The sequence below is a fragment of the Lissotriton vulgaris genome, chromosome 8 (assembly GCF_964263255.1).
Source record: "Lissotriton vulgaris chromosome 8, aLisVul1.2, whole genome shotgun sequence".
Taxonomy (NCBI): domain Eukaryota; kingdom Metazoa; phylum Chordata; class Amphibia; order Caudata; family Salamandridae; genus Lissotriton; species Lissotriton vulgaris.
In genome coordinates, this window is record NC_141696.1 from 100484699 (window position 1) to 100510566 (window position 25868).

A 25868-nucleotide genomic window follows, 5' to 3' on the forward strand; every position below is an offset into this window, starting at 1 on the left:
CTCTTTTTAGGAGTGTTTAAATTATTTTTAATAAATAATTTTTCAGGATTTTCGAGCAGTTGGGGCTGTACTGGTTTTCCACCCAAACTGTCTCTACCTAATTCTTCATAGCATTTTTCTATGATTTTTGCAAGCTCAACAGGATTTTTTATATCTGTTTCCTTCAACTTCTGGCGGATCGCCACAGATGCTGCTTCTCCTTTAATGTTGGCTAATAATATAGCCGAGACCTGCTTGAAGTCTTTCAGTAATTTCATACCTAGAGTTAAAGCGGGCTCTGGACCGAATTCATTTTGAATCTGTTTTAGCACTTCTGGTATTACCGCCATAGACGGAACACTGTGTGTTTTTGTGTAAATGGAAGCAAAGACTGTACCCCAAGTGTCGCAGTCCTCCACGTGTGGTGCGATTCCCATAGGAAGGCAGATGGTCAAGATTCTGTGTTTCTCAATAGGGGTAGTATCAGGAAATACTGCCTCTATTTGAGTGATTTTCTGTGCTAGCCAGAAAGGAATTTGTTCCCGTTTTACGGGTGTTTTACCAAGACATGACTGTATGTTCTGTGGTGTAATTTTATTTGTGTTCCCCTGATGAGGGGTCAGCTGTGGTATATTAACAGCTGGCTGGACTGTTGCAGTCCGCATTACATATTGGACTAATTGCCTATGTATTTTAATTAGTGTTTTGAGCTGTGCTAACAGCTCTTCCTTAGACATTTTTACAATGTCAGGATGTGGTGTGTAGCTGGCTAGAACCGGGCACGTGGCTCCTGGTCTACCTAGTGGACCGAGCCTAATTATGTGATCATTGTGTTTTAGGGCGCCATTAAACCAGAGCAGGTGCTCTTGAAATTTAAGTGGAATTTCAATCTCCTCGAAAGGAACGTACTCTTCTGGAGGTTTCTCTATTTTGTAATAGTGAAACTCTTTTGTTATAGCGTTTACCGCTGGAAAGTTTATCCATGAATAGAATACTTCTGTCTGCCGATACTCGTGAGCCTCTATCACGAAAATTACTGTACCACCTTGAGGTGTCAGTCCGTTTTCTATAAGTTTTAAGGTTATATATCTTCTTAAGTGGACCGGGATGATTATAGCATCCGGGTCTGTTTCCAGGAGACTCGTGTCTTCCTCTATTAGTAGGGATGCCAGTCTAACTGCTTCCCTTTCTTCTTCACTGTCTGACATTTTTTATAAATGCAGGCTTTGCAGAGTAGGTCTCCAAGGAGACAAAGATTAGGTGCACAATATTTTGGAACACTGTATCCTTCAACGTTGAATAAACCAGAGCTTTACATAGGAATCTCTTCCTACTAAGGTCGGGCAGATTTTAACCTTTCACCCACTCCAGACGTCTATTGGAGTATTTACGGGAGAAAGGGGTGTGAAATATGCACGACTGAGTTACTCTAAAAGTCTTGCGTTAGTTTATCGCCTTACCAAACGTTAGGGCGCCATGTAGTGTAGTTCCTAGTTTCCCACTAGGCCCTGAGCATTGGAATAACATAAACAGTAGTATCGACGTGGAACTGCTTATATTCCAGGCCTCCACTGACTATGCTAAACTTAATTGGGTTGTGTTACCAACTAGCTCAGAGGTCACTGGAAACTTTCTTCTCTGCATAGGAAGTGATCAGCTTCCTTGGCACAGACAAGAAGGGATTCAGCTTTTCAACAACCGTGCAACATGACAACTTTGCTCCTCAGATCAAGAGTCGATCTCTAGGGTCGTGTGAAACAATAGACATGTATTTCACTCAGTCAGTCTAGTGCAGTTTACTTTCACAAGATGTAGAGAATAGAGAGACGGGCGTTTGTCAATAAAGGGTTAACATTTATTGAACAGTCTTTCTTCTCGTACAAGAGAAATGTATTGCCACAATTGCAAGAATTGTTATTATAAAAAGTACGTACAGTAAGATAAGTATTGCGAAATAGAACTGTAAAAGCATTGATATGGTTTCTTAGCCATACAATGGTTTAAAAGTAATAAAACATATATACAGTCATATATACATTAGGCTAACATACTCAACTGGTGCTTCTAACTAAGCCTACCCCAGTGTGCCTGACCTAAGCCTAACACGTGGAAGGGGAGTAAGTAAGTAGCTTTAAGTTAAGTTGGTTTTGCCAAGGTTTGTTTCAAGAATTCTCGTCTAAGGGTTTAGTCAACACCATACCTCTGAATAGAATGATGGAGGATTGGTATCTCCTTCAGGGATCACTCTCGATATCCCAGTCACCCGCGAGGGTAGACCGGAAATGCCGGAGCTGGATTTCTCTGCAGGAGAAAGGCAGCGGCTCTTCTTCAGCGCGTCAAGGAAGGAGGGGGGACAGCGTCCGCGGGCAGCTGGAATCTGCTGGATGTCTTTGCAGAGGGACGGCTGTTCAGCTCCTAAGCGTACTGCACCATCGTTCGCGCTTTAGCAGCGATAATGGTATCAGCAACTTCACCACCACAGGGACAGCAGGCTGCAGCGACAGGGTGCTAGCTTCACCAACACGGGGTCTTGCAGGCAGCTGGCAACAGCAACAGTAGCTCGTACAATAGGCATTTCTTAAGGCAACGTTGGTAGTATTTATACCTGACAGGTGCCGGGTTTGACTAAAGTTTGCTGGACATAAGACGTCAATTAAAGATGTCACTAGGAAGTGATAGTTATCAGTTGCTCATTAGAGTTCCATTACTAATCAAAACACAGCAAGCGGGGATTTCCAGGTTTGCTGAGTTTTTATCTTGTTGAAGAACTCGGAGTGCTAATCTAGGAATATCAGATAGTGACTTCTGCTCTGTCATTGCACTAATTGGTCGCAAAGGAAGTGACAGAGAGAACTATGCTGGAATGTGGCTCTGTTCGTGTGAGGCCAGAGATGACTTTTCTGAAAATCGCACTTGAACGGTTATGCCAATATAGGGAATAAATGGATTTATAGCCGAATAGGGGCATAAGGTCACAGTATTGATCAGGAACCTAGATAAACACGCAACAACCCTGTAACTATATTCCAGTCTATACTGTGCAGTAGCTCATCTCTCTGCGAGTTGAAAACTTTCTCTTTACTAAGATAAGCACTGGGATTGACAATACTCCATTGCGTCTGCTGGTTGATTGTTGAGTACCGAGCTCTGAGCACACTACCTCCATGAGAAGTCATTGACTGTTCACCCTTGCAACCCAGGGCGTCAAGTGCAGAAAGGGGTGTATTTAACCGAGTTTGCAAAGCAATACTAAGATGCACAACAGGGCACCAGTGGCAAACAATGGTAACCACCACTGCTATTACCAAGTAGCCCATGTCTGTCCTGTGGCCTCCCTGAACGGGGTCTGACATTGAGTTACTAATGCCTGACATGTGGCAACGTGAAAGCTCTATGGTAATAAAAACAATTAAATGATGTACATAACCACTAAAACATCTGCAACTGTTGTATCTAGCTTATCTTCCATGTCTGTGCGAAGTACCGTTGTCCTACGCTGCTTGGGGCTGCTATTGCACTTCCTGTGTGTCCACAGAAGCTGCCCCTGTTTGCTACTATCTCTATGTGTGTGACCAGCTGCACCATTGTTTGGTTTTGAAAATCTAATAATCCTCCATCTCTTTCTCCTAAAGGTGGATAGTGCCTTGGATAGTGGCCAATACCCAACTTGCTGAAGAAGTGCTGTAGCTTGCTGTGGTCTACATCTGCAGAGGTCTCAAGGCGTCATGCATTTGTGCGGCATTGCCAGCTATGGCTAATTAGCTTTGGGATCGGTAGGATATCTGTTGCTACACTGCCACCTCCTAGTCCTACCAGCTCGACTTCAACTCTGTTAGACCCTGGGATCAGGCAGTAACATATAGGACCACAGCACTTATGTAGCACCAGAGATTTCAAAGCTGCCATTTCACAGAACCATTTTTTCAATGAATTCATTGTTTGCCAGTGAAGATGAAAAACTCTTCTCATGATTGACAAGTACAATTAACCAATGGCTCACTGTAAGGCTGCAGAATGAGTATCCTGCACTTCGGGGATACTAGTGAAGTTTCTACTATTAAAACCAGGTCACCACACTTGGGAGCTAGAAAGCGGGAGTGTTAGAAATGAGGGTCTCTAATTGGCAGAGGTAGGTACCATTGTCCAAATAGAGACCCTTGCTTCTAGTGTTACTGGAACTTCTATGTTCATTGTTGGCCCTCTTGAGGTATTGCTAGACAAAGTAGGTAAGGACTTGGAGATCCGCAGCAGATTTGCTTCTTTTCTCCAGAAGCAAAGCTGCTGACATAGGCAGAGGTTAGTTTATTCATTTTTGGATGTTCGGTGGGTCAGAATTGTTTTATCAAATGAGGATTGTTTCTTTGATGAAGAGTGTTAGAAATGGGGGTCTATAGTTGGCAATGGTTTGCACCTATGTCCAAATAGGGACCCTTGCTTCTAGTCAGGGTAAGGGGCTACACTTCTAAAATAACCCCTGCTCACCCCCTTGGTAGCTTGGCAAGAGCAGACAGGCTTATCTGAGGCAGTGTGTAAAGCATTTGTGAACACATCTAGTAATAGTGAAAGCACTACAAATGGACACCAAACCAGTTTAGAAAAATAAGTATTCTTTACTAGACTTAACACAAGCCCAAACCACAAAAATCCACAATACTGTAATCAAAAATAAGTCTTTAAAATGGTAGAAAATAGCTTAATTCAATGTAGATGGTAAATCGCAGGGTAGTGAAGAGCAAAGCAAATCTCAAAAATATAAGTAAAAATCATATTACTTAATTGCCCAGAGTAAGAATAGATGTCAGCAGTGTGGGCTGTAGTACCATTAAACGATGCACCACATGTGCCTCTCCTTGGTTACCTTTCTCCACGAGGCTAGATTTGTGCTATTTTACAGAGATATAAACGTCAATTAACTCCCACCCAAGATGATGGTTGTTACTATCTGGGCGCTTCTTTTACCACATATTCATTAGATAAATCATCACCATCTCTTGTTATAATTTCAGGTTTTCAAGCACGAGAGCATGTGCTGTTCTTTTAATCATGGGGTACAGTATTATGGCGTGTTTCCCCGCAGGGACTCTCGCCACACCTCTGCGAGCCAGAGCGGTTATTCCTTTTCCCTACCAAGGAATCACTGGACTCAAATCCTTGTGACAGCGAAGAATCTTGCTATAAAACGTGGCAAGTGACAGAGTCGTCGCATTATCAGAGTGGAGCCTCAAACTGTTGTCTGAATTGAAAATTGCAAGATGGCGCCGGCGTTGTGCCGTTCCGCTGCAAGGGCGGTCTGCTTGATCCTTGCTCTTCTAGTGATGCTCACAGAGTTGGCCCAGCCTTTGAAGGGCAGCTGCAGACTTCCAAGGAAGGTAGTGAATGCCTACGTCCAGGAGGGGGATATTGTGCTGGGAGCTGTGCTACTTGTACACTGGACGCATTCATTCCCTGTCAATAGCTTCAATGAGGAGCCTGAAGCAATCTCATGTGAAGGGTGAGTTCCCTTTGTCAGTCCAGTGTGTTTGTACATGCAAGCTAACCTATGCAAGCACAGATGTAAGCACACATGCGAGCCACACACTGGACACACCACTGTTATGTGGGAACTGGCCCAGAATTATTGTTTGCTCCCATATAGAGTTTAATGAACTGAGAGTGGCCATAGTTCCATCTGAGACTCTGTGAATGCAGAATAAACATACAATCTGTGAGCAGCTCCCATAGGACTTATGGAGATACTTTCAGAAACGAATTATCTTTCCTTTATGAAGGGTGTTTAAACAAATAAGCTTTTGTCCAAATGTACACATTGTTCCTGTAGGATAATGTTTGCTTCTAATTCTCATTGAAATTTGGAATGATATGAGACTTTGGTTCAATAGCTAGGAAAAACCATCCATGATCTAGTGTTTACTGCTTACTTAAAGGTGTGGCAGCATCATTTCATTTAGCAGTAAGGAAAAAGCTAAGGTCTTTAGACCCTGGCGGGTGGTCACAAGACCACCAGGACGGCAGGGGCCCTAGCCTCAACTCACCTACCCGAGGAATACTGGCGACATTTAGAGATCTCTGTTTACCGGGCACGGTTCTGCCTCTTTGGCAAATCCACTTCCATCACAGCTAAATGCTGAGTGGGCCACAATTTCTTTGGCTGCCTGCTCACAGGTTTGTTTCAGAAAATCGAATTAATAATCGCCCTGATATGAAGGTATTTTTCTCCCTGCAGGTCCGGCCATTGTTTGGTTTTACCTGTCTGAGTCTGATGGACAGTGTTGGTGGTAGGCAGGGCTTCCTTCAATACGAACCTGCCATCATCTAGATCATGGACCACAAACGCAAGGATTCCCTTTAAAGGAGAGCTGGCATCAGAAACATGGCGGTTCTCAATCAATCAAACATATTTGTATAGCGCGCTACTCACCCGTTAGGGTCTCAAGGCGCTGGGAGGGGGGGGGGGGGCGCTACTGCTCGAACAGTCAGGTCTTGAGTTGTTTCCTGAAGGAGAGATGGTCCTGGGTAAGTCCTAGGTGGGTGGGGAGGGAGTTCCATGTCTTGGCCGCCAGGTAGGAGAAGGATCTTCCTCCGGCGGTGGCTCTGCGGATACGTGGGACAGTGGCTGGGCGAGGCTGGTGGGGCTGAGCTGGCGGGTGGGTGTGTAGAATGTGAGGCGGTTGTTGAGGTATTGGGGGCCCATGTTGTGGAGGGCCTTGTGTGCATGGGTGAGGAGTCTGAACGTGATCCTCTTGCTGACGGGAGCCAGTGCAGGTCTCTCAGATGGTTCTCCACCTAAGAATGAGGCGGGGAACTACCAATTTAATTGGGCGAGAGTTCATGCTCCCCCCAACTTTAATGACCCCCCTTAATCTTTTCTGCAGCATTTAGAATACAATTCTCACTACTGGTAAAAACATAGTAAAAGCTCAAAAATTACCATTAAACCCACAATAATTTAAAATTTTAAAACCTGATTAAATTGTGTCTTTGATATCCCTTATTACCAAATGGCATTATAGATTACAGATCTATTGTGTGTCCAGAGGATAACAGCATGTGTTCGGATGCAGAATGTTTTCTTTTACTGAAGAACACAAACTCATCACAAGATTGCACTTTAGAGGTTTATCTTAATAAAGTTATATTTACCTAACAATGCACACAACATTTCCTATTGTTATTCAGCTGTAGTGGTTCTTTCAAAAATGGTAATCCTTCCCTAAAGAGTTGAATAGCAAATTTACTTCAGTTTGAAACAAATATCTTCAGCTGTACTCTGGAATGCAACACTGATAAAAAATACTATACTGCCCTATGTACCTTTCACCATGTAACCCCGTTTGTCTCATAGCACATAAAGTTACGCACAATGCTGTTTATGAATTAAAATTGTTAAGCATTACTTTCACCAAGAGGTCTCATGGCACAAGAGCCCAAAACAAGAAGAGAAGAAAGAGGATTAAGACAAGAAAGGTTCAATTTTAGGTTTTTCTTGTAATGTGAAGTGGGAGGATATCAATTTAAGCTAATTAGGAAATTCATTCAGTTGCTGGAGGCCGAAAGTCTGAAATATTTTATACCAGAAATGTTTTTTCGAGAAGATTTGCTTGTGAGGATTGAAGATTGTGTATTTATTAAGTCTGGTTCTGAGAAAATTGGGAGAAGAATCAAACAGTCATTAATGTATTAAACAGGGAGTTTTGAAACAAATCATTTTTTGAACAGGCAGCAAAGGAACCTTGGACAAAATAGGTTTTCCTGACGTGTAGCGCTAGTTTAAGGCAGTTGTTCCAGCAGCCTGATTTTTAATCATTTGAAGTCTGAGGAAGTGCTGTTTGGAGAGGCCAAGATAAAGAGAATTACAGCACTTACGCTGAGAAGCTATAGTTGCTGCATCTACTGATTTTCCTGCATCAAGGTGTAACCACCTTCGAAGATACACCGACAGCAGGGAGATCTGAATGTCTTCATTTACAATCTAACTTCAATCCAAGACTCTTTGTACAAGGTTAAGGCACTGGCCGGTGGTCTTGAGTGGGAGGATAGGGGATGGAGAACCAGAAAAATGGATCTTTGCCTACCAGTAAGATCTTGGCTTTGTCCGTATTTATTTTGGACCATTTGTGTCCATCCAGTGTTTCATGTAGTTCAGACAATCTGGAAGATTTACAAGGACGAAATTAAACTGGGGGCCATCAGCATAAGAGTATAAGGAACATCCATAATTCCTCAAAATTCAGAAATGAGGTCCGACGTTGATGTTGAATGGGTAATGTGAAAGCGCCCTTGGGTACCCCAACATGTAGTGAGGAAGAACGGGACAGAAAGTTATTTAGCATTACTCTTTGGGCCCGGTTTGAACGAAAGGATTCAAACCATGCTAAGGCATGGACATTACGTAGTCATTCAGAGTAAGATTAGAGGCGTGTTGTTTAATGGTAGCAAATCTCACCCAGCTGACATCTAATCTTACTCTGTGTGAATAAGCAACGTGAATGCCTTCGAATGATAAAGGGTTTATCGTTATCGCGCATTGAGACAGTCCAGCACGTAGGAGGTTATGATGATGCGTGTTGAAGTCTGTTGATATCTAAAAGAATCAGAATACTGGTGGAATAGTGTTATAGCAACCATTAAAAGGTCATCCAGAACAGCAATGGTTTACATCCTTTACAACGCAACTTTTACCACGGTGCAGTGCTGTTACAACGCTGGTTTTACTACGCATACCATTACAACACATTACACTGGGGGGCGCTCTAGGATAGGGAATAAGTTTAATTTACTATCCAACACCTTCCCTAGTGTCCACGGGGACTGGAGTTGGAATAGTAAATTAAACTATTCACTATCCAGCACCCCAAGTGTAATGCGTTGTAATGGTATGCGTAGTAAAACCTGCGTTGTAACAGCATACGTGGTAAAAGCATGCGTTGTAACGTCATACATTCACAGCAATTAATGTTGGGGGCTGTACTTCTATGAACCCAGAAGTGAATTAATTTCTTGGTGCATGCACAGCTGTTTGGCCACAAAATTTTCTAGAATTTTACCAACATCAGAAAGCAAAATCATAGGATGATATATAATTTAGGATCAAGATTTGAGTTTTTTAAGGAAAGGCTCAAGAACACCTTGCTTCAGTCAGAGGGAACAACTGTAGATGTAATGAAAGGTCAATGACATTGTGGAACACTCCAGTGAGCTCAGGGATGTCAGTGTGGATTATGTTACTATGAATCAGACACCGAGGACAGCCAAATTTGCAGGCTTTCATGTACTGCAAAAGAGCGTCCAAAGAGGGACAAATAAGTTACTCAAGGTAAGAAGGGGAGGTGATGGGAGGATCAAAGATGGTGGCTCCTTGGAATTGAAGGAAGAGGATTCTACCCTTATGCCTTGTAGAAGGAGCTGGGGACCTATTGTGTAGATTACAACTATGATTTCAATTTATCTTTAGTACATAGATGCAAGATAATTGATTACAGAAGGACTATCAGATGATCTGGGCAATAGGATTGGGTATGACAGACAACTTATTACTAATTTTAAACATTCCCTTGTCTTTGCCTACTTCATTTAGGAGTCGAGTACAATAGTGTTGTGTGCAGACTTCACGAGTGTCCTTTTTATGAATTGAGAGTTTGGATTAATAAAGAGGGTTTTAGCACAGGGTAGTGAATATGTCACTTACATTTCGCCTGTCTGGTTTCCAGTTTTCCAGTACACAGTCGTCCAGTGAACCAAGAGGCACCAATTACTAGTTACAGAAAGTCATTGAGTAGCAATGGTTTCTGCAACTGTAGTGACCCAGTTATGATATTTGATGTAACTAAAAATGGAGATTATGATTTCCGGAGATAATGAGGATTTATTTATTAGCAATTCTGAGTTCATTTCGGTCCATGATCTGATTAACGTAGGAGGGTCATACGTAGGTTTCTCGCTCATATTGTGACATAACCTAAAAGTTGTCACAAAATGATCAGTTCAAACTTTGAGGGGAAATTTAAAGTGAAAGGGTAATATTATGGGATGCCCTGACAGCCCCTAAAAGGCGCCTGCCTACGCGAGTTGGGTGAGAATGAAGTCTGCAAGCTTTAATGTTCTCAAAGTGGAAGTTAAAAACGGCAGGGGTAAAACATATTTTTAAGAAGTAGTGAAGGTGGTAACTACCAGTTCTAAATATTCTGGATGAAAACTAACAGAGGGAGGATGATAAACTAGCATTACCGCAGTGGTTTGTTTACAATCTGTTGCCCTAACACATGCGGAGAGAATGTCAGAATCAACAGTACTGACATCATAAATGTGATGTCACTTAAAAGAGCCTCTATCTATCAGGGCAACTCTTCCACCTGTTTTTGGTGCCAAGGCAGTCATGTCTAATAAAGGTGCACTCAGAGGGGGGGAAGCCAATTAATATATGTTTTGAGTAAATCTGTAAACCAGGTTTCGGGGACACCAAGAAGGTTGAATTCATAAATTAAACTGAATTGAGTAGTTATTTTCTGAATAATTTTAAACTCATGAATGAGAGCATATATAACTATTTTTAAGTCAGTTGTGCTTAAGGAGACTGGCTTTGGTTCGCTGAAGGCGACATCCTGCAGTTGCTGCAATCTAGACAGTAGTAGGCCTCATTTATGAGCCCTTGCTTCACTTTTACGCCGCCGGTGCATCACTTTTTGTGACGCACCAGTGGCGTAAAAAATGTGCCTTGTTGCGCCATATTTACAAAGTGCTTTGTAAACCCCTGCGCCACATTATACCTACGCCAGGTATAATGTATGCAAGGGGGGCGTATTGACTCAAAAAAGGGTCGTAGAAGTGACGCAGTGAAATCTATGAGATTTCACTGCGTCACTTCTAGGAGGCCGTTGCATCAAAATCTTGCGCCTGCCTCACAGCAGGCGTAAGACTGACGTAGGCCCTTTCACATGGGGCTTTCCCCATGTGAAAGGACGCATTGCTGGAGTTGCGTCACTTTTGTGACACACTCCAGCAATGCGGCACTTTTGCGCTTACAGATATGTCAGAAATACTGACGTATCTGTAACTCCTTGCGCAATGATGCATCATAATGTAAATATGACGCATCATTGGTGTCGCAAGGAGGGCGCAATGAAAAGTGACGCATTGCTGTTTCACGCAGCGATGCGTCACTTTTCATAAATGAGGCCACTGGTTCTTGCAGCCTCTCTTGCTCAGGGATAAACAGTTTAAAAATCTGTGCATGTTCAATACAAGGAACCAGTACAAACATGTTTCATGTATATTGCAGCCACATCACCAAACAGGTTAGACTAGAGGGGTAAATAATTGAACTTCACACTTGACGTGGATGGCGGCTTACCTTTTTCATGGAGCTTTAAATCATCATTTACGATTTCTGCAATTTCTTTCTTTAAATTAAGCCACACCTTACTAGATTTTACAAAATAATTACATCGTGGTATTAGCTTATTTCATCTACTTTGAGTACTGTTTCGCGTTTCTTCATAGGTAGCTGGCATACTTGACACTTGAGGTACTGGTTCCAACATTTTCAAGACTGGAAGCCAGAAGTGAAGGATGTGGAACCCCAGAATTAAATATCTACATTCCATATTCCATTTTTGCACATCAGCAGTTCAGCAAATAACCCATATCTTATTTGTGGATCTAAAATTCTTCAAGGATCGACATTAAAGTTTGAACAACATTGACAAGACAAGTTGCTTTGTATGTCTGTCTGATTATCCTTCTGAATTCCAAAACGACCTTTTGTTTCTGGAACACATTAAAAATGTGTCTAAAGAGCTGAAAGAGCCTCAGCTCCACACTGTCTGGGGCTCTGGCTGCCTCACCTTATTAAGTGTATCAGTATTACTGTTTCACTTTCTTACACATGTGCGCACACACACATGTACATAGATGCACATCAAGACAATGCATATTACATTTCATAAACATATCGCACCCCGGTAGGACAGTTCCCCACACAAACTCTTATCACAAGCTTTGAATGTTCAATTCCTCTTTTTTTTGTAGATACATACATTTCTCACCCAGGCACTTTCGCAGACCTGCACACACTTTCCTTGCGACTACACACACATGCATCATTCATAACCAGGAAAGTGAAAACTGACACAGGTCATACTCGCACAAGCACAATATGAAAAATACACATCCCTCCCAAACGTACATGCCTCTCACACACGCTCTCTTCTATCACGCCTCCAGAGTAATGACACACCTTAACTCTTAAAAACCAATCACTGCGTCCAATCACAGGTTGATCGTACCTTTGACTTTGAGCCTGTACAGAGCTCTGTAGCCTTTCGGGTAGATTTGGGCTCTATAAATGCCTATTCGTACACCCCTTTACATTCCTCATACCACTGCACACACTCACCCATCACCCAAACCAATAAATATATTGCACGTGCAAACACTCGCATAAACACACACTATCATACAGAGCATATGCAAACCAACACTCTAACAATATTAATCTTTCTGGAAGATTTTAAAACTATAAACTCTGAAAGAGGTTTGCTTTAAACTGAGAAGAAAATAAGGTTTATTTCCCAATGAAACATAGCAACCCAAGTGATACACATACTTAGATCCTTTTGCACAACTCCAGCCACACTTCTCCATTCACAGGCCCACCCATGGAGCCTCCAGTCTAAATGCTTGTCCACGTCGCCTCCGCATTGACGATGGCATTTGGGGGCTCACTACCAGCGGATGCGGGACAGTGATATTTCTTTATGCATGAGGCAGGGGGCCCAGGGCATGCTCTCGTGCTTCTCTGCAAACAGCTGATGGCCCTCGAATGCAGCCCCCAAAACTCCGCCTGGGAACTCATACCAGACACTGTCTTAAACAAAGTTATGTTATGTCTTCTTTTATAGCGCTCGAATCACCGTGAGGCATCTCGGCGCTTGCTTTGGGAACCCGTCCTGGCTTTTTCCCTGTGAGATAACCCTTACTGGGCATCCCCAAGGTGAAAGCCAGGCATTGGGGCGTAGTGGAGATTAAGCAAGCTATTGCCCAGAGTTGCAGAGTGTGAACCCGTGATTCGAGTAGGCACCGGAGCGAGAATTATCAGGTCCGTGGACATTTGAGCTCAGGACCCTGCCACGTTGGGAATTGAACCCTGGTCCCGGGTCTGACCTCTGCTTCAGGGTCTGCCTCCTCTAACCAGTGAGCCATCCTTCTCCCCATCACAGGATGAAAGCAAGTGGTAGATTTGTTGATGTACACAAATAGTCAAATTGCTATTACTCTTTTGGGGGGTGTTACTGAAATATGGAGATATTAAAATTGCACTGTGCACTGCATCTTGTGAAAATGTTTTATATATATAGTTATTTCTGTTTCTAGAAATGTATCGAAACTTTGGCAGATCTCTTAGCATGCATGCCTCCAGGTGTTAGTGGATAATACATCCACTTTTATAAGGTGCTTTCAACGACCTGTGGTCAACAGCTTCGCATCCCAGTGGGGCAAACATTATCTTTCACCCTCCTGAGCTCGATACAGGAGCACCTCTGAGCAGGGAAAAGGTTTATTTACGTTTTTACAAAGCGCTTCAAAGTTTTCTAGTGCCAACCCCAGTGCACTTGCTCGCCAGGAAGATGATGAACAGGGTTGAGTTCTGGTGAGTGGCAGAAACCATCCCCTCTATGGGGAAGGGTCTGTTCCTGTCTGATCGCCTGGAGAGCGCGAGCTGTGCGTCAGTGACTCTCTGTAGCTAGCATCACAGCGCTTCGAGACCCTCACTGGTGCCCTGCAGCGCCAAAATAGAAGGATTTTTAATGAATACGCGACACTGACAGAGGAACTTAAACAGATGAGCTGGGAGTTAAAACAGTTTCAAAGTGCTCTGCCTGTTGTGCAAACTCTGTCATTCTTACTTTATGGGGGACGGGGTGTCCCTTTGAGCCCAATGGCCGTTGTACGCCGGCTCAGCATACATTGGTAAAAAAAAAAAATGGATACTTGTATAGCGCACTACTCACCCGCATGGCTCTTGTATGAATACCGCTGTGGAACCCATCCTGGCTTTCCCTAGGAGGCGTCCACTCCTGGGCACCCCCAAGGTGGAGGCCAGGCATCCTCAGCGTTGTGGGGGCCGTTGTGGAGACTAAGCAAGCTATTGCCCAGAGTTGCAGAGTGGGACTCCATGATTGGAATAGGCACCGAGGCGAGAATTATCAGGTCCGGGGAATTTTGAGCCCAAGACCCGCCGAGGCAGGGAATTGAACCCTGGTCCCGGGCTAGACCTCTGCATCAGGGTCTGCCGCTCTAACCATTGAGCCACACTTCTCCACTCACTCCAGACTCACGCTATGGATGGGCTGCTGTAGGCAGCTATATTACACGCGCCACCGCAAGTAGGAACATTAAAGGGGCCGTCTGCAACAATTGACTTAAGTAGGACTGTGTTGCCCTGCCATGGGGAAGGCATCGGCTTAAACCATCTCTTTGCCCTGGAGCTGGTATTTGTAGGTCAAAGACACCAGGCAGCGCAAGACCTATGGCTAGTAGCGTCAATCAACAGACTAGCTTATCAAGTACTGCCCACACGGAAAACGTTCCTTATGACTATGAGGGCTTGGTATCTCACATCAAATATTGTACCCTTCGGATAGATCAGTGCAAGCTTCTCTGATTTAGAGGATAGGTACAGCCAGCTCAGCAACAGCTAATACAGTCCCCATCATACAACATGTAAACATTGGGCAGCCCCATTGCACGTTTTTCTTCCTCACTGAACAGGTATAGCATGACAGTTGCAAAGCAAGATTCCTTCTTTGACAGAAGGCAGCCATTGCAGTCTTCCTTTTCCCACAGAACATATTCACAGTTCAGATTAATACAGGCTTTCATTAGTTACAGGACATGTACTGTTGAAGCACGAGTGACATGTAGATTACAGACAGATCTTTGGAGGTGAACTCTCACTAAGATGAATGAAGGCAGATGAATGAGGGACTATATCAGTTTTGACAAAGTTCTCAATTAGGTGATGTTCCATATCAGCTTTTGAAAGTCTTGCTACTGTACCTCAGAGGCCTGTCAGTGCAGTTCCTTGCCATGTCCTAGAGTCCCCTTCTATCCCAATGTAATCTATTACAGGCACCTTCTGTCACACTCTTTTAATTTTTCACTCACTCTCACCCCCTATATTTGTCACTTATCCACCCTCTTACTTCTCTAGAACTCCTGTCTCCCATTATACCACCTTCTGCTACCACAATGATTTAGACCGTTCTAGTTGAAGCTACATGTTTTTATATCCCCCACTCTATCAATGAAGACACATTTTCTGCTTTCCTGGAAATATAATATTATCTGCTGGTGGTAGCCAGGTAACCTCTCCGTATTCTCTTCTCCAAACTTTCCCTCTGCTCTCGCCTGTCTCTCGCACTGTCATCTCTTCTCACTGCGACTCTCTTAATCTCTTTTAATCTCCCTCCATTTTCTTACAAGCATAATCCTCACATGTTTCCCGTCTCACCCCTCCACCTCCCTTCCTTTATGTAACATAACATCCTTTCTCATACTTTTATTTAGACACCGCTTTTGTCCATCCTCCAATACTTTGCTATCTCTATCCTTTTCATGTTACTCAAGCTAACCACACACCCACACCACTCTTCCAGACAGCCCTCATTCTTGTACCTCATGCATTCCTTCATCACATCGTCCTTTCGCATGCCTCCTACTCTGACCTTCTTCTCACACTCCTCTCTCAAAAAAGCTTATTTTCTTTCCCACATATTCCTCCTGCCATCCCTTTTTCTATCACACACACACTCTTCTTACCCTCACATCCACAGGAAATGCTCCTCACACACACATGTACACAATACTTCTGCACTTTCAAATCCTCTTTCCCTGGCAAATTCCATTTATTTGCTCTTCGCACACATGTAATCTCCTATTCTTCTCTTGTTCTTATCCCTCTCTTTCTCTTCTTCTGTTTCTTACAAGCACTTTTACTTTTTCGATCTCTCCCTTCTACGGATACACACTCACATAATTTCACTACACAAATACACTACACAGCACACAATTCCAACCCACACAAATACACTACACAGCACACAATTCCAACCCACACAAATACACTACACAGCACACAATTCCAACGCACACAAATACACTACACAGCACACAATTCCAACCCACACAAATACACTACACAGCACACAATTCCAACCCACACAAATACACTACACAGCACACAATTCCAACCCACACAAATACACTACACACCACACAACTCCAACCCACACAATTCCACAACTAACAATTCCGGTTCAACCCACAAAAATCCCCTCCAAACTACATGCATCCACTCTACTCCAAAGCAAAACACATTGGTAAAAGGCACTATCATTTTAAACGCCAATAGCTCTAGCTCTAACATATGCGAGACTGATGCATTGCAAATGCTTGTTAATGACTGCAGCCTTCTTGTGCCAGTTCTTCGAATATGAACCATGAACTGCTGTTAGTGCGGTTTAAATTGCTGAAATATGCACCCCGATTATCCAGTGACTGCTGTCTGTGCTGAATTTAATCCATGCCCAGAAGCAGCACAGTTGTTGATGATTGCGAGAGCCCAAGTGCTTTTACCGTGACACATACAACTATTCTCCGAACTTGAGCAAAAGGAAGAAAATGCTTGCACGCAATACATGTAAATGATTATGGATGGAAATGTGAAAACCTCTCTTTTATAGCATCAGTTATAAAAAAATGTATTCGAAAGTATTTGTTGCCAAATCTTACTTGGTGCATATCATTTACAGAATTAATGTTTTTTCTTAAAATAATCCTATTATTCGTCTTTGCAAGTATCAATAATAGAAGAAAAATGGCCAATTTTTACATTTGACTAAACAAATGGAGGAGTACCCCCTGAAGCGTGACAGAGAAAGTCTCTGTGCCTAAGGCTTAAGGCTTAATCAAGCACTTGTGTCCAACCTTAATATAGGACATAGCATGTCCTTTTTGAAGACCCCTCACTCACCAACCTAGTTGGTGACATGCTTCATCATCGGGGTCCCACTCCGAAGGCCGAGTGCCAACAGGCTGTGCTACGACACCTGCTTACAGTGGAGCGGGGTTTTTTCTTTTTATATGTGCAGTGATAAAAAAGAAGGGTAAGTGATTTAAAAAGGGGCCAGATCTACTCACTTCAAGACTTTATTCCTGAGTGACTGGACACCCTGATAAAAGAACTGTAACACCTATGTCTAGTTAGGTAGACTTTGGTGTTAGAGACGTGTAGTGTTGATAAAATAGCGACGTGTGCTATGTGATTTAAAATATAGGTCATAGGTCTACATGTTTCAACCACTTGCGATTGTGGGTTTTCGTCAGGACCAGTGAAAAAGGGGGACCTGGGTGGTACGCACACGCTAAGGTGCGCCCTACCCTAGATCCGTGATAGATGGGACTACAAAATTGTGTCCCTTTTCAAAATGTAGTCTTCACCCCACTCTTGAGGAAATACTCATAGAGCGGTAAAATCCGCTTTATGGGCGTTCGTGTTCCAAAGGCGATGCTCGCATAATTTGCGGCTTTTTTTCCTCGAACTGGCAACCTACTTGGTTCCGTAAACGATACGCCCCATCTATCACGGATCTAGGGTAGGGCGCACCTTAGCGTGTGCGTACCACCCAGGTCCCCTTTTTTCACTGGTCCTGACGAAAACCCACAATCGCAAGTGGTTGAAACATGTAGACCTATGACCTATATTTTAAATCACATAGCACACGTCGCTATTTTATCAACACTACACGTCTCTAACACCGAAGTCTACCTAACTAGACATAGGTGTTACAGTTCTTTTATCAGGGTGTCCAGTCACTCAGGAATAAAGTCTTGAAGTGAGTAGATCTGGCCCCTTTTTAAATCACTTACCCTTCTTTTTTATCACTGCACATATAAAAAGAAAAAACCCCGCTCCACTGTAAGCAGGTGTCGTAGCACAACCTGTTGGCACTCGGCCTTTGGGGTGGGACCCCGATGATGAAGCATGTCACCAACTAGGTTAGTGAGTGAGGGGTCTTCAAAAATGACATGCTATGTCCTATATTAAGGTTGGACACAAGTGCTTGATTAAGCCTTAAGCCTTAGGCACAGAGACTTTCTCTGTCACGCCTTCAGGGGGTACTCCTCCATTTGTTTAGTCATTATCTCTAACAGGGGACCAGGAGTTCCTACCTCACATAGAAGTGTAATACCCTTACTCTCTCATTGTTTTTGCTACAATTTTTACATTTTACACAAATTATATTATCTGAAAATTAATCTTACCCCAGACATTTCTCAATAAATTAAGATAAGCTTGGACACTTCCTCATCTTTGACTTTTTTTAAAGGGAGAATGCTCAGTGCCTGTTTCTGATATTGCTGTTGTCTTAACACTTATATTGAAAAATAGACTCTCTGCTATCTGAATTTCAAAAGAAAGGTTTGTATGATACAATAACTTTTCAAAGAGTAAACAGTTTCTAATTATTTTACCATGTTTGTGAAAAAAAAACTGTACATGACCATCTTGGCATACGTGGCAATAATTTATGGAACTTATTTACCAGCATGCATGTGCCAACATTACTTTAAATCTATTTGCTGTTAGCGCTGTCTTTTGAAACACTGAAAAAGAGATAATATTGAGGTAGCACCAGACTAGGCAGATGAGCAGCCGCCCTTCTTTCTCAAGGAGATGGAACAAGAGGCTGGAATCTTGTCAATCAAATGAAGGGGGCACTAAATAACTGAACAACTGATATAAAAGTAAGCACCAGACCAGGCTTCTCCAACGAGTAGCTCATTGGCTACCAGCAGCTCTCCAGCTACCTGTAAGTAGCTCTCCTTTTGGCAGCCCAGCCTAATAAATTTGACGCTATTGCTTGGTTGGATTAAAATATGTACACCAAACTTGAAAATGTGTATGTGAGACAATATGTGTACTTTAGAACTCATAACCTAATGTTTGGAGAAAATGGTTGAATTTCTGAAATGTATTTAGAGCTGATATTTGAGGGATACATCAATTGGTGATGGAGAGAATTATTACTAACATTATTACTGTGATGCCCGGGGCATTGCAGCTATGGCTGATTTACATTACCAATGTAAAGGCATTCCAAATTGACAACGTATTTTTTACATTATTGCTGGCACGCCTCCTGATGCACGGAGGTGATCACTGCTGGTAATGTGGCATAGGGTAGCCATTGTCTGATGCTGTCACTACTACAACACCAATACTGGTTGCTCTGGATGATTTTCATTGAACAAAATTAGCTCTTATTACAGAAAAGGTTGGAGACTCTTGCACCAGACAGTCCCTTAACCCCTTTGGTGCTCAGGACGGCTCCCGGCTGTCATATTTCACGGTGGGCGTGTGCGGAGGACGGCCAGGGGCTGTCCAAATCTCTCCCACTATTCAAATCGCCAGCACAGCGCAAAAATGTGGGACACATGTAAGGGGTTAAAATGTTCACCAATTAGATGAAGGCACAAATCATAAAGTGTTTAGGTCTCACCTGAGCCAGCGCATGCGCTGCTCGGCGAGACATTTTGTAAGTGGAGTTCTCAAAGTGCTACCCCATGCTTTTGGTGGCCTAGTGCTTGCGTTCACACGCGCCGCCGCCAGCTTTCACTGATCTCTTTAACTTTTGCAGTCGCTTTCACTTTCGCGCGCGCACGCACACAACTCCCGTTAGTAGCAGAAGCGTTGGGAGCTCCTCGTTTTCAGCCTGACATCATGCCCCTGCTTGTTTTCTTAATAATTGTACACACTGGGTCGGCAGTGACATCCCTGCTGATTTTATCTTTATAGTTTCACAACTTTCCCTCTACATTTCCATCTTTTCTTCTGCCTCACCCTTAGACTCAACACTGCCTGTTTAGCCCGCCCTTTTGCCTTTTATATCAGCTTCCTTCCAAGGCCCGTGACTGCCTCGATCTACTATGTAGTTCACCCTCCCCAAGATGTCTTTCTTCCCTGTCTCTTCTCACCCACCAAACCCGCTGTCGGTCATCCTCCACCAGCAGGATCTGAGCTCTTTGCTCCGCTTTTTTTTCTGTACGACCCATTTTCACCAACAAGTATTTCAACACCAGCAGCAGTTCCAATTCCGGCTTTAAGTTAGAGCTATAAAGAGGCTAAAAAAAATGCACAAATTCTATACTACTCCGAGAAGACGATACATTTATCTTTACCCGTACCCAGGCGCGCAACGCCCATAGAGCTAGGGCTTTAGTCGCCCCCGTGTTTCGGACGGCTTAGGCAGCTTTATGACACACACAGAGCTTGAGCTGCTGTATGGGCAGTGGCTGCCACCTATTACGGCCTCATCTGTGCATTTCACAGGACATTAAACCATTTATATTCAACACGGATTTCTGTTTTTTCCAGTACCCCCTGCGTTTACACTCTGTCTATTCGTTGAGTGACCACACAACAAGGCTTCTGAAAGCCCTCCATTGACTCCAGATTGAATTTTAAATCGTGTGCATTTTGCCAATCAGAGTTCACGGAAAAAACTACCAGTCAAACCCAGTGGTGTGGGATTTTACCAAATATCTACTTGGCTTAGGCCAGGATGTTAAAAAATGTACTTACCCTCTAAAAAAAAAGTGCAATGCTGTGATGCATCCTCCTACATCACAGCTGAGTTGGGGGTTTTAGCTGAAGCCAACAGTGGGCTCTTTTTGGAGTCGGAATGTTTGTTTTATTTATGTTTCATGAACAAATTATCGAAAATTAAAACAGGAGTGACCACCAAAGGACAAATGCTATTCTCAAGCTGCGCAGTTTACTGCATATTTGTGGATTTGTGGACATCATTTACCACACAGTTTGCAGATTCCAAAAAAAAATGTGGTACCAGTTCAAATGGTAGGAAACAATGCTGTTGGAGAATGTGCCACATATTTCTTTCCACATAACTTGAATAATCTTACTGTGATATTGTTTGATACAAGCTGTGTAGACCATACCTTTCTGTGACATAATTGTCACGATTCGCTCCCTGTGCTCCTGTCCTTACCCAATTCCTGACTGTGTTCTCCACATAGTCCCGGACAATCCCTGACAATAATAGTGGATGGCTAATGTTAATGTAACTGTTGTTGCTACCTTTTGACAAAATCATTGAAAAAATCAATAAAAAAATCTATTTTTAAAAAAAAAACCTTGAATAATCTTGCCAAATAACACTAATATTTCTGAGAATAGTAAGACTCTGCCGAGTGGCTTGATGGCGAAGATGGTGAAATTCTTATTTCACAGGGAACCATGAAATATTTCACATATTTCACGATGCCTTGTGAAATATCGGTTTTGATACCACTCCATTTGTGCACTAAAAGCACTCAAACCGGTAAAAAATCCATAGGGTCAGTCTGCTCTGTAGCACTGTGAAATAACAGCAAAGCTGATGGTCCAATACTTTACATTGCAGATGCTTTTTTCTTTCAATGTTTTGCCCTTTGTTTACTTTTTTGATCATCCTTGTGTTTTTAGACGTCTTAAGGTTGCATTAATTCACAGGCAATAGTACTTTTGTTTGCACCAATAAAAAATCTATTTTATTGTGATGTGCTTAAAAACAAAATTTCTGCACCTATTCTGAGTGTACCTGATTAGGTAACACCCGTTATAAGATTAGAGGTGGTCTTTTCTTTAAATGTGCTTATTGGAAGAATGTGACTTACACTTTCAAACAGCGACGTATATTCATTTTATTCTTTTGGTAAATATGCTTGTAATAAAGGAAACAAGCATTGGCATAGTCAATAGATCTCGCCTTTGGGACCTTATAAGTGTTTAGCCATGCAACGGTTGGTGTTGTTGCACCAATGATATTGTGTTGCATAACTAAATACTTTCAAGGTCCCAAAAGCGAGATCCATTGGCTATGCCAAAGCTTGTTTATGTGGTTTGCCGTTTTGCCATTTTTGCGTGTGTAGGGGTGCATTAAACTGTAAATAAATGGTCAAAAGGTATGCGTTCCTTGGAAAAGTACTGATGCTATTTGTGTCCTCTTGTCTGTGTGCTTTAGATTTCAGTGGTCGTACAGGGCGGTGCTGATGGTGGTGTTTGCTGTGGAGGAGATCAACCACAATCCCGCATTATTACCCAACATTACCCTGGGTTTTCGAATACACGACTCTTGCCAATCAGAAGCCATGGCAGTCGCCAGCACTTTGTCTCTTTTATCTGGAATGAAAGAGCTGCTGCCAAACTTCCATTGCAACTCCACGCCCAGAATAACAGGGGCGGTGGGTGAAGTCTCTGAACTGACCATACGACTCATTGCCGACATATTGGGAGTGTACAGCGTCCCACAGGTAAATCCAGTGCTGCGGATTATGACGTCAGTGAAAGTGAGTTTTGCATTCATGCACTTTGATGTGTGAGCCTGGCCTCAAATGGGGAAAAATCATCCCAAGTCCCCTAAACTGTGGGTAATGTGGCAGGGGAAAGGGGGCGGAGACATATGGAACAACGTCAGGATGAGGCTCGAAGACTGAGAGTCAATTTATATTTTTTTTTAAGTGCCCTCAAAGAAATTGCAACAAGGACAAATGGGATAGTAAATCATTGTGGATTACTTAATAGGTCCCACAAAACTGCATTTTAACAGATCTTATGGGGGCTAATGCACCTGCTACAGTTTGGTGTAAAGAGCTAGTTCCTGGGTATAATAGCAGTAGGATAACTATGGTGGTTAATGCACTTGCTGAGGAGATCGGTGTGTGGTCTAGTCATAGGGCTGACTCATCACAAAGGTTTATTGAACCTGCTGCACAGCACAGTGCATAGCACACAGGTCACAGATGGGCATCATATGTAGATAGCTCAGTGGGTTTCTACTTGTGCCGCAGAGATCTTTGGGTTATCCTCAGGTTACAATTTATAATTATTTGTAATGTAGCTTAGTGAGCTTGGCGAGTTATGAACCGGTAACAAAGAGCTGCATGCAAACTGCAGAGCAGACATTTAGTTTACAGCCATACTCTTTCTTACCCAACTCTCTATTATTGAAAGGTTGCAAAAAAGCTTTCATTTGCGTAAAAAGAAGCACTTATAAGTAAGTGGTACTTAAGGTGTTATTAGTATTAATTACTCACCTGGACAGATACATCTGACACTCTCACAGTGCATGCATATCACTTTTATATCAAGTTGGTAATGTAAAAAACAATAAAAACCTGGTTAAAAATCCTAGTTTATCTTATGAGCACTTGTGACCTGATAAGGTGAGTGTCATTTTTCCGCTATGGCATTGGCATCAAGGTGTTAAGCTCCAGCTAGCTCCCAGCCAGGATGAGACTTGAATGAAGGTGTTGCTGATGGCCCTTTAATTGGGGCATTTATGCTGGACCCAGGTGGAATTGAAAATAAGATCTCTCCCTCAAAACCAGCAGGCTCCAAACACAGACCTTCAGGTGCCACTGAATCTCCTAGGTGTCTCCAAATTGCAGAAAGACACATTCAGAACATTTAAGTAGGGCCTGTCAGATCCACCACAAAGAATATTGTCTCTTATCCCACACTGCGTGTGCAAAACTGGAGAACAAGCATTGGTAAAGCCAATAGGTCTCACCTATGGGCGAGCTATTGGCTTTGGCAATCGGTACGATGGTGAACGGACAATTGGGTGGTAGTGGTGAACGGGAGTGTAGGTAGATAACAGGACTGGTAAAAAAAGAGTTATGAAGCAACCAGCACTGGCCGCTTCTCGGCACTTTTTCCCCCATTTTGACTGTTGGGGTGGGGGCTAGAGGAAACAGAGACAGAGGTACGAGGGGAAGAGAAGAAAGGAACAAGCATTTGCAATGCAATAGGTCTCGCATTTACGTGCGTTTGAGCTATTGACATTGCAAATTACAATGTCTTTTATTTTTGTTTCTGTTTTTAAAACATAAATAAAAGGCATTGTTATTTACAATGCCAATAACTTAAACTCGAGTAAATGCGTGACCTATTGCATTGCAAATGCTTGTTTAAGAAAGCAATTTAATGAATATTCAGGAGATTGGGTTCAAAAGTTTCACTTAATTTAGGCCCTCCCTACCTCGTTGTCTGTGCTTCCATGCCGCTAAGTGCTGACATTTAAGTTATTCTGTTACCCTCAGCTGATATAAAATAGTAGTCTTTCTTTTAAGTATGCTAAGTATCGCGGTTTTTAGTTTTCAAAATCTGGTCACTGTAGTGTGTCGCTCAAGAGCCCTCTGAGTAAGATGCCCAAGGTAGGAGGGGGGGATTTGAATTGGGTCTTTTCTTGGATCACTTTTGCGCCACCAGCTCCCTAGTCACCCCACATATGAAGAAATTATTATTGTTGCAAGATGTAACTGTTCTTTTATAATAAGGGAGGGGCCCGAAATCGGAACCGGAGACTGACTCAACTGTCAGTCTTCACTCGGACACGACTATGTAAACAAAGTTGTGCTGAACCTTTCTCTCTATTCCGGTCGGGACATGCGAATGAGGGGAGGGGATCTGCCTGGCTAATTGAGGGCATTCATGACAGCCGAAATTAACAGAAGGAAGTGGTAAGCTGCCAGGATGAAGCTCCTCTGGCGGGTGGGTGCTGCCACTCCGTGGCCTCTTGAAAAACGGCAGTTGCCGGTCTCCTCCATGGCAAACAAAAGTTTGATATAGAAATAGGACTTTACACATTCAATTTCACAGTTTCAGCTTCAAGTGGTTTTGGTTCATGTGGGAAAATCGCAGAAACATTGTGTAAATCAGCATCACAGTATTATGCTTTCAGTTGTGGGCAACGCGGCTGGACAGAGTGCAAAGTGTATTTTTTGGGAAGAAGGCACATAAAGTGCACTTTAGCAGCAAGACTCAACAAGCACAGAATCGAAACCTGTGGTGCGCGCGCACCCCAGAGGAGCTGAAGCGGGAATCGAAACCAGTGGTGTGCACGTGCCACAGAGGAGCGGTGGCGAGGGAGCCTATTGTCTGTGCCACGCTGATGCGTGTCCTAGACACTGATGGGAATGGGCGGAGCAAAGGCGGGACATGCGTCCGCCTTTGCCCAATTGCGTGTCTTTTTTTTTTTTTTTAACGCTAAAGCCAATGGAAGCCCGCAAAAGCAAAACCACACGCACAAGTGTGTGGTCAGCTTTCAGAACCCCTTACAAGAGGTCTCGTGCTGCGCAAGCACTGTTGCGCACTGCAACGCTAGGCACGAGACCTAAACAGATGCACTTTGTAGAGTGGCTCAGTCTCTGCGCTGGCCCAACATCCTCTTGATTCCAGGAAAATTATTTGATCTTCCCTTGCCTACATAAAATGAATGTGTAATTGTATTTGTTTGTATGTAGCGCTTACTACCCCTGATGAGGCGTTGAAGTACTTTACAACCAAATGAACAATATAAAGCCTTTAGCCAGCGTAAAATGTCAATGCACACTTGTTTAAATCTAAAAACAAAGTTAATTTCTTATTACGTAAATAGCATACTTATTGCCCCATCCCAATCATATTGTGTCCCGCCATTTGAAGAATTACAGCTCTAATAGGCACTCTTACTTCAAGACCCCACCTTCTGTGTTATTAGCTCTTCATAACACCCTGTAATATGAAAAAACATTTGGAATGTGAATTTCAAACTATTGTATATCTGGCCAAAAGTCCCAATATCATTATACTAACGCTACGGTTTCTTATAACACGTGATTACAGTGAGTCCAGTAACAAAGGTAATAAGTAAGTAAAAAACTTTATTTGATTTCATTCGAAAGTCAAAAAAGTATACAGATAAAATACATAGCATAGAAAATCATTAACCTGGTGCCACTACAGATTATAAACAAATATATTAAAAATACTTCTATAACAAACTGAT

General features: G+C 42.9%; 1 protein-coding gene across 1 annotated transcript in view; it reads left to right on the forward strand.

The window, feature by feature from the left end:
* LOC147693530 (extracellular calcium-sensing receptor-like) overlaps positions 1 to 25868 on the forward strand; it is a 435593-nt gene that overhangs the window by 37389 nt on the left and 372336 nt on the right. The window contains exon 3 of the mRNA XM_086936048.1: positions 22062 to 22350. Coding sequence (XP_086792174.1) covers positions 22062 to 22350 — 289 coding nt within the window. The remainder of the gene's footprint in view (positions 1 to 22061; positions 22351 to 25868) is intronic.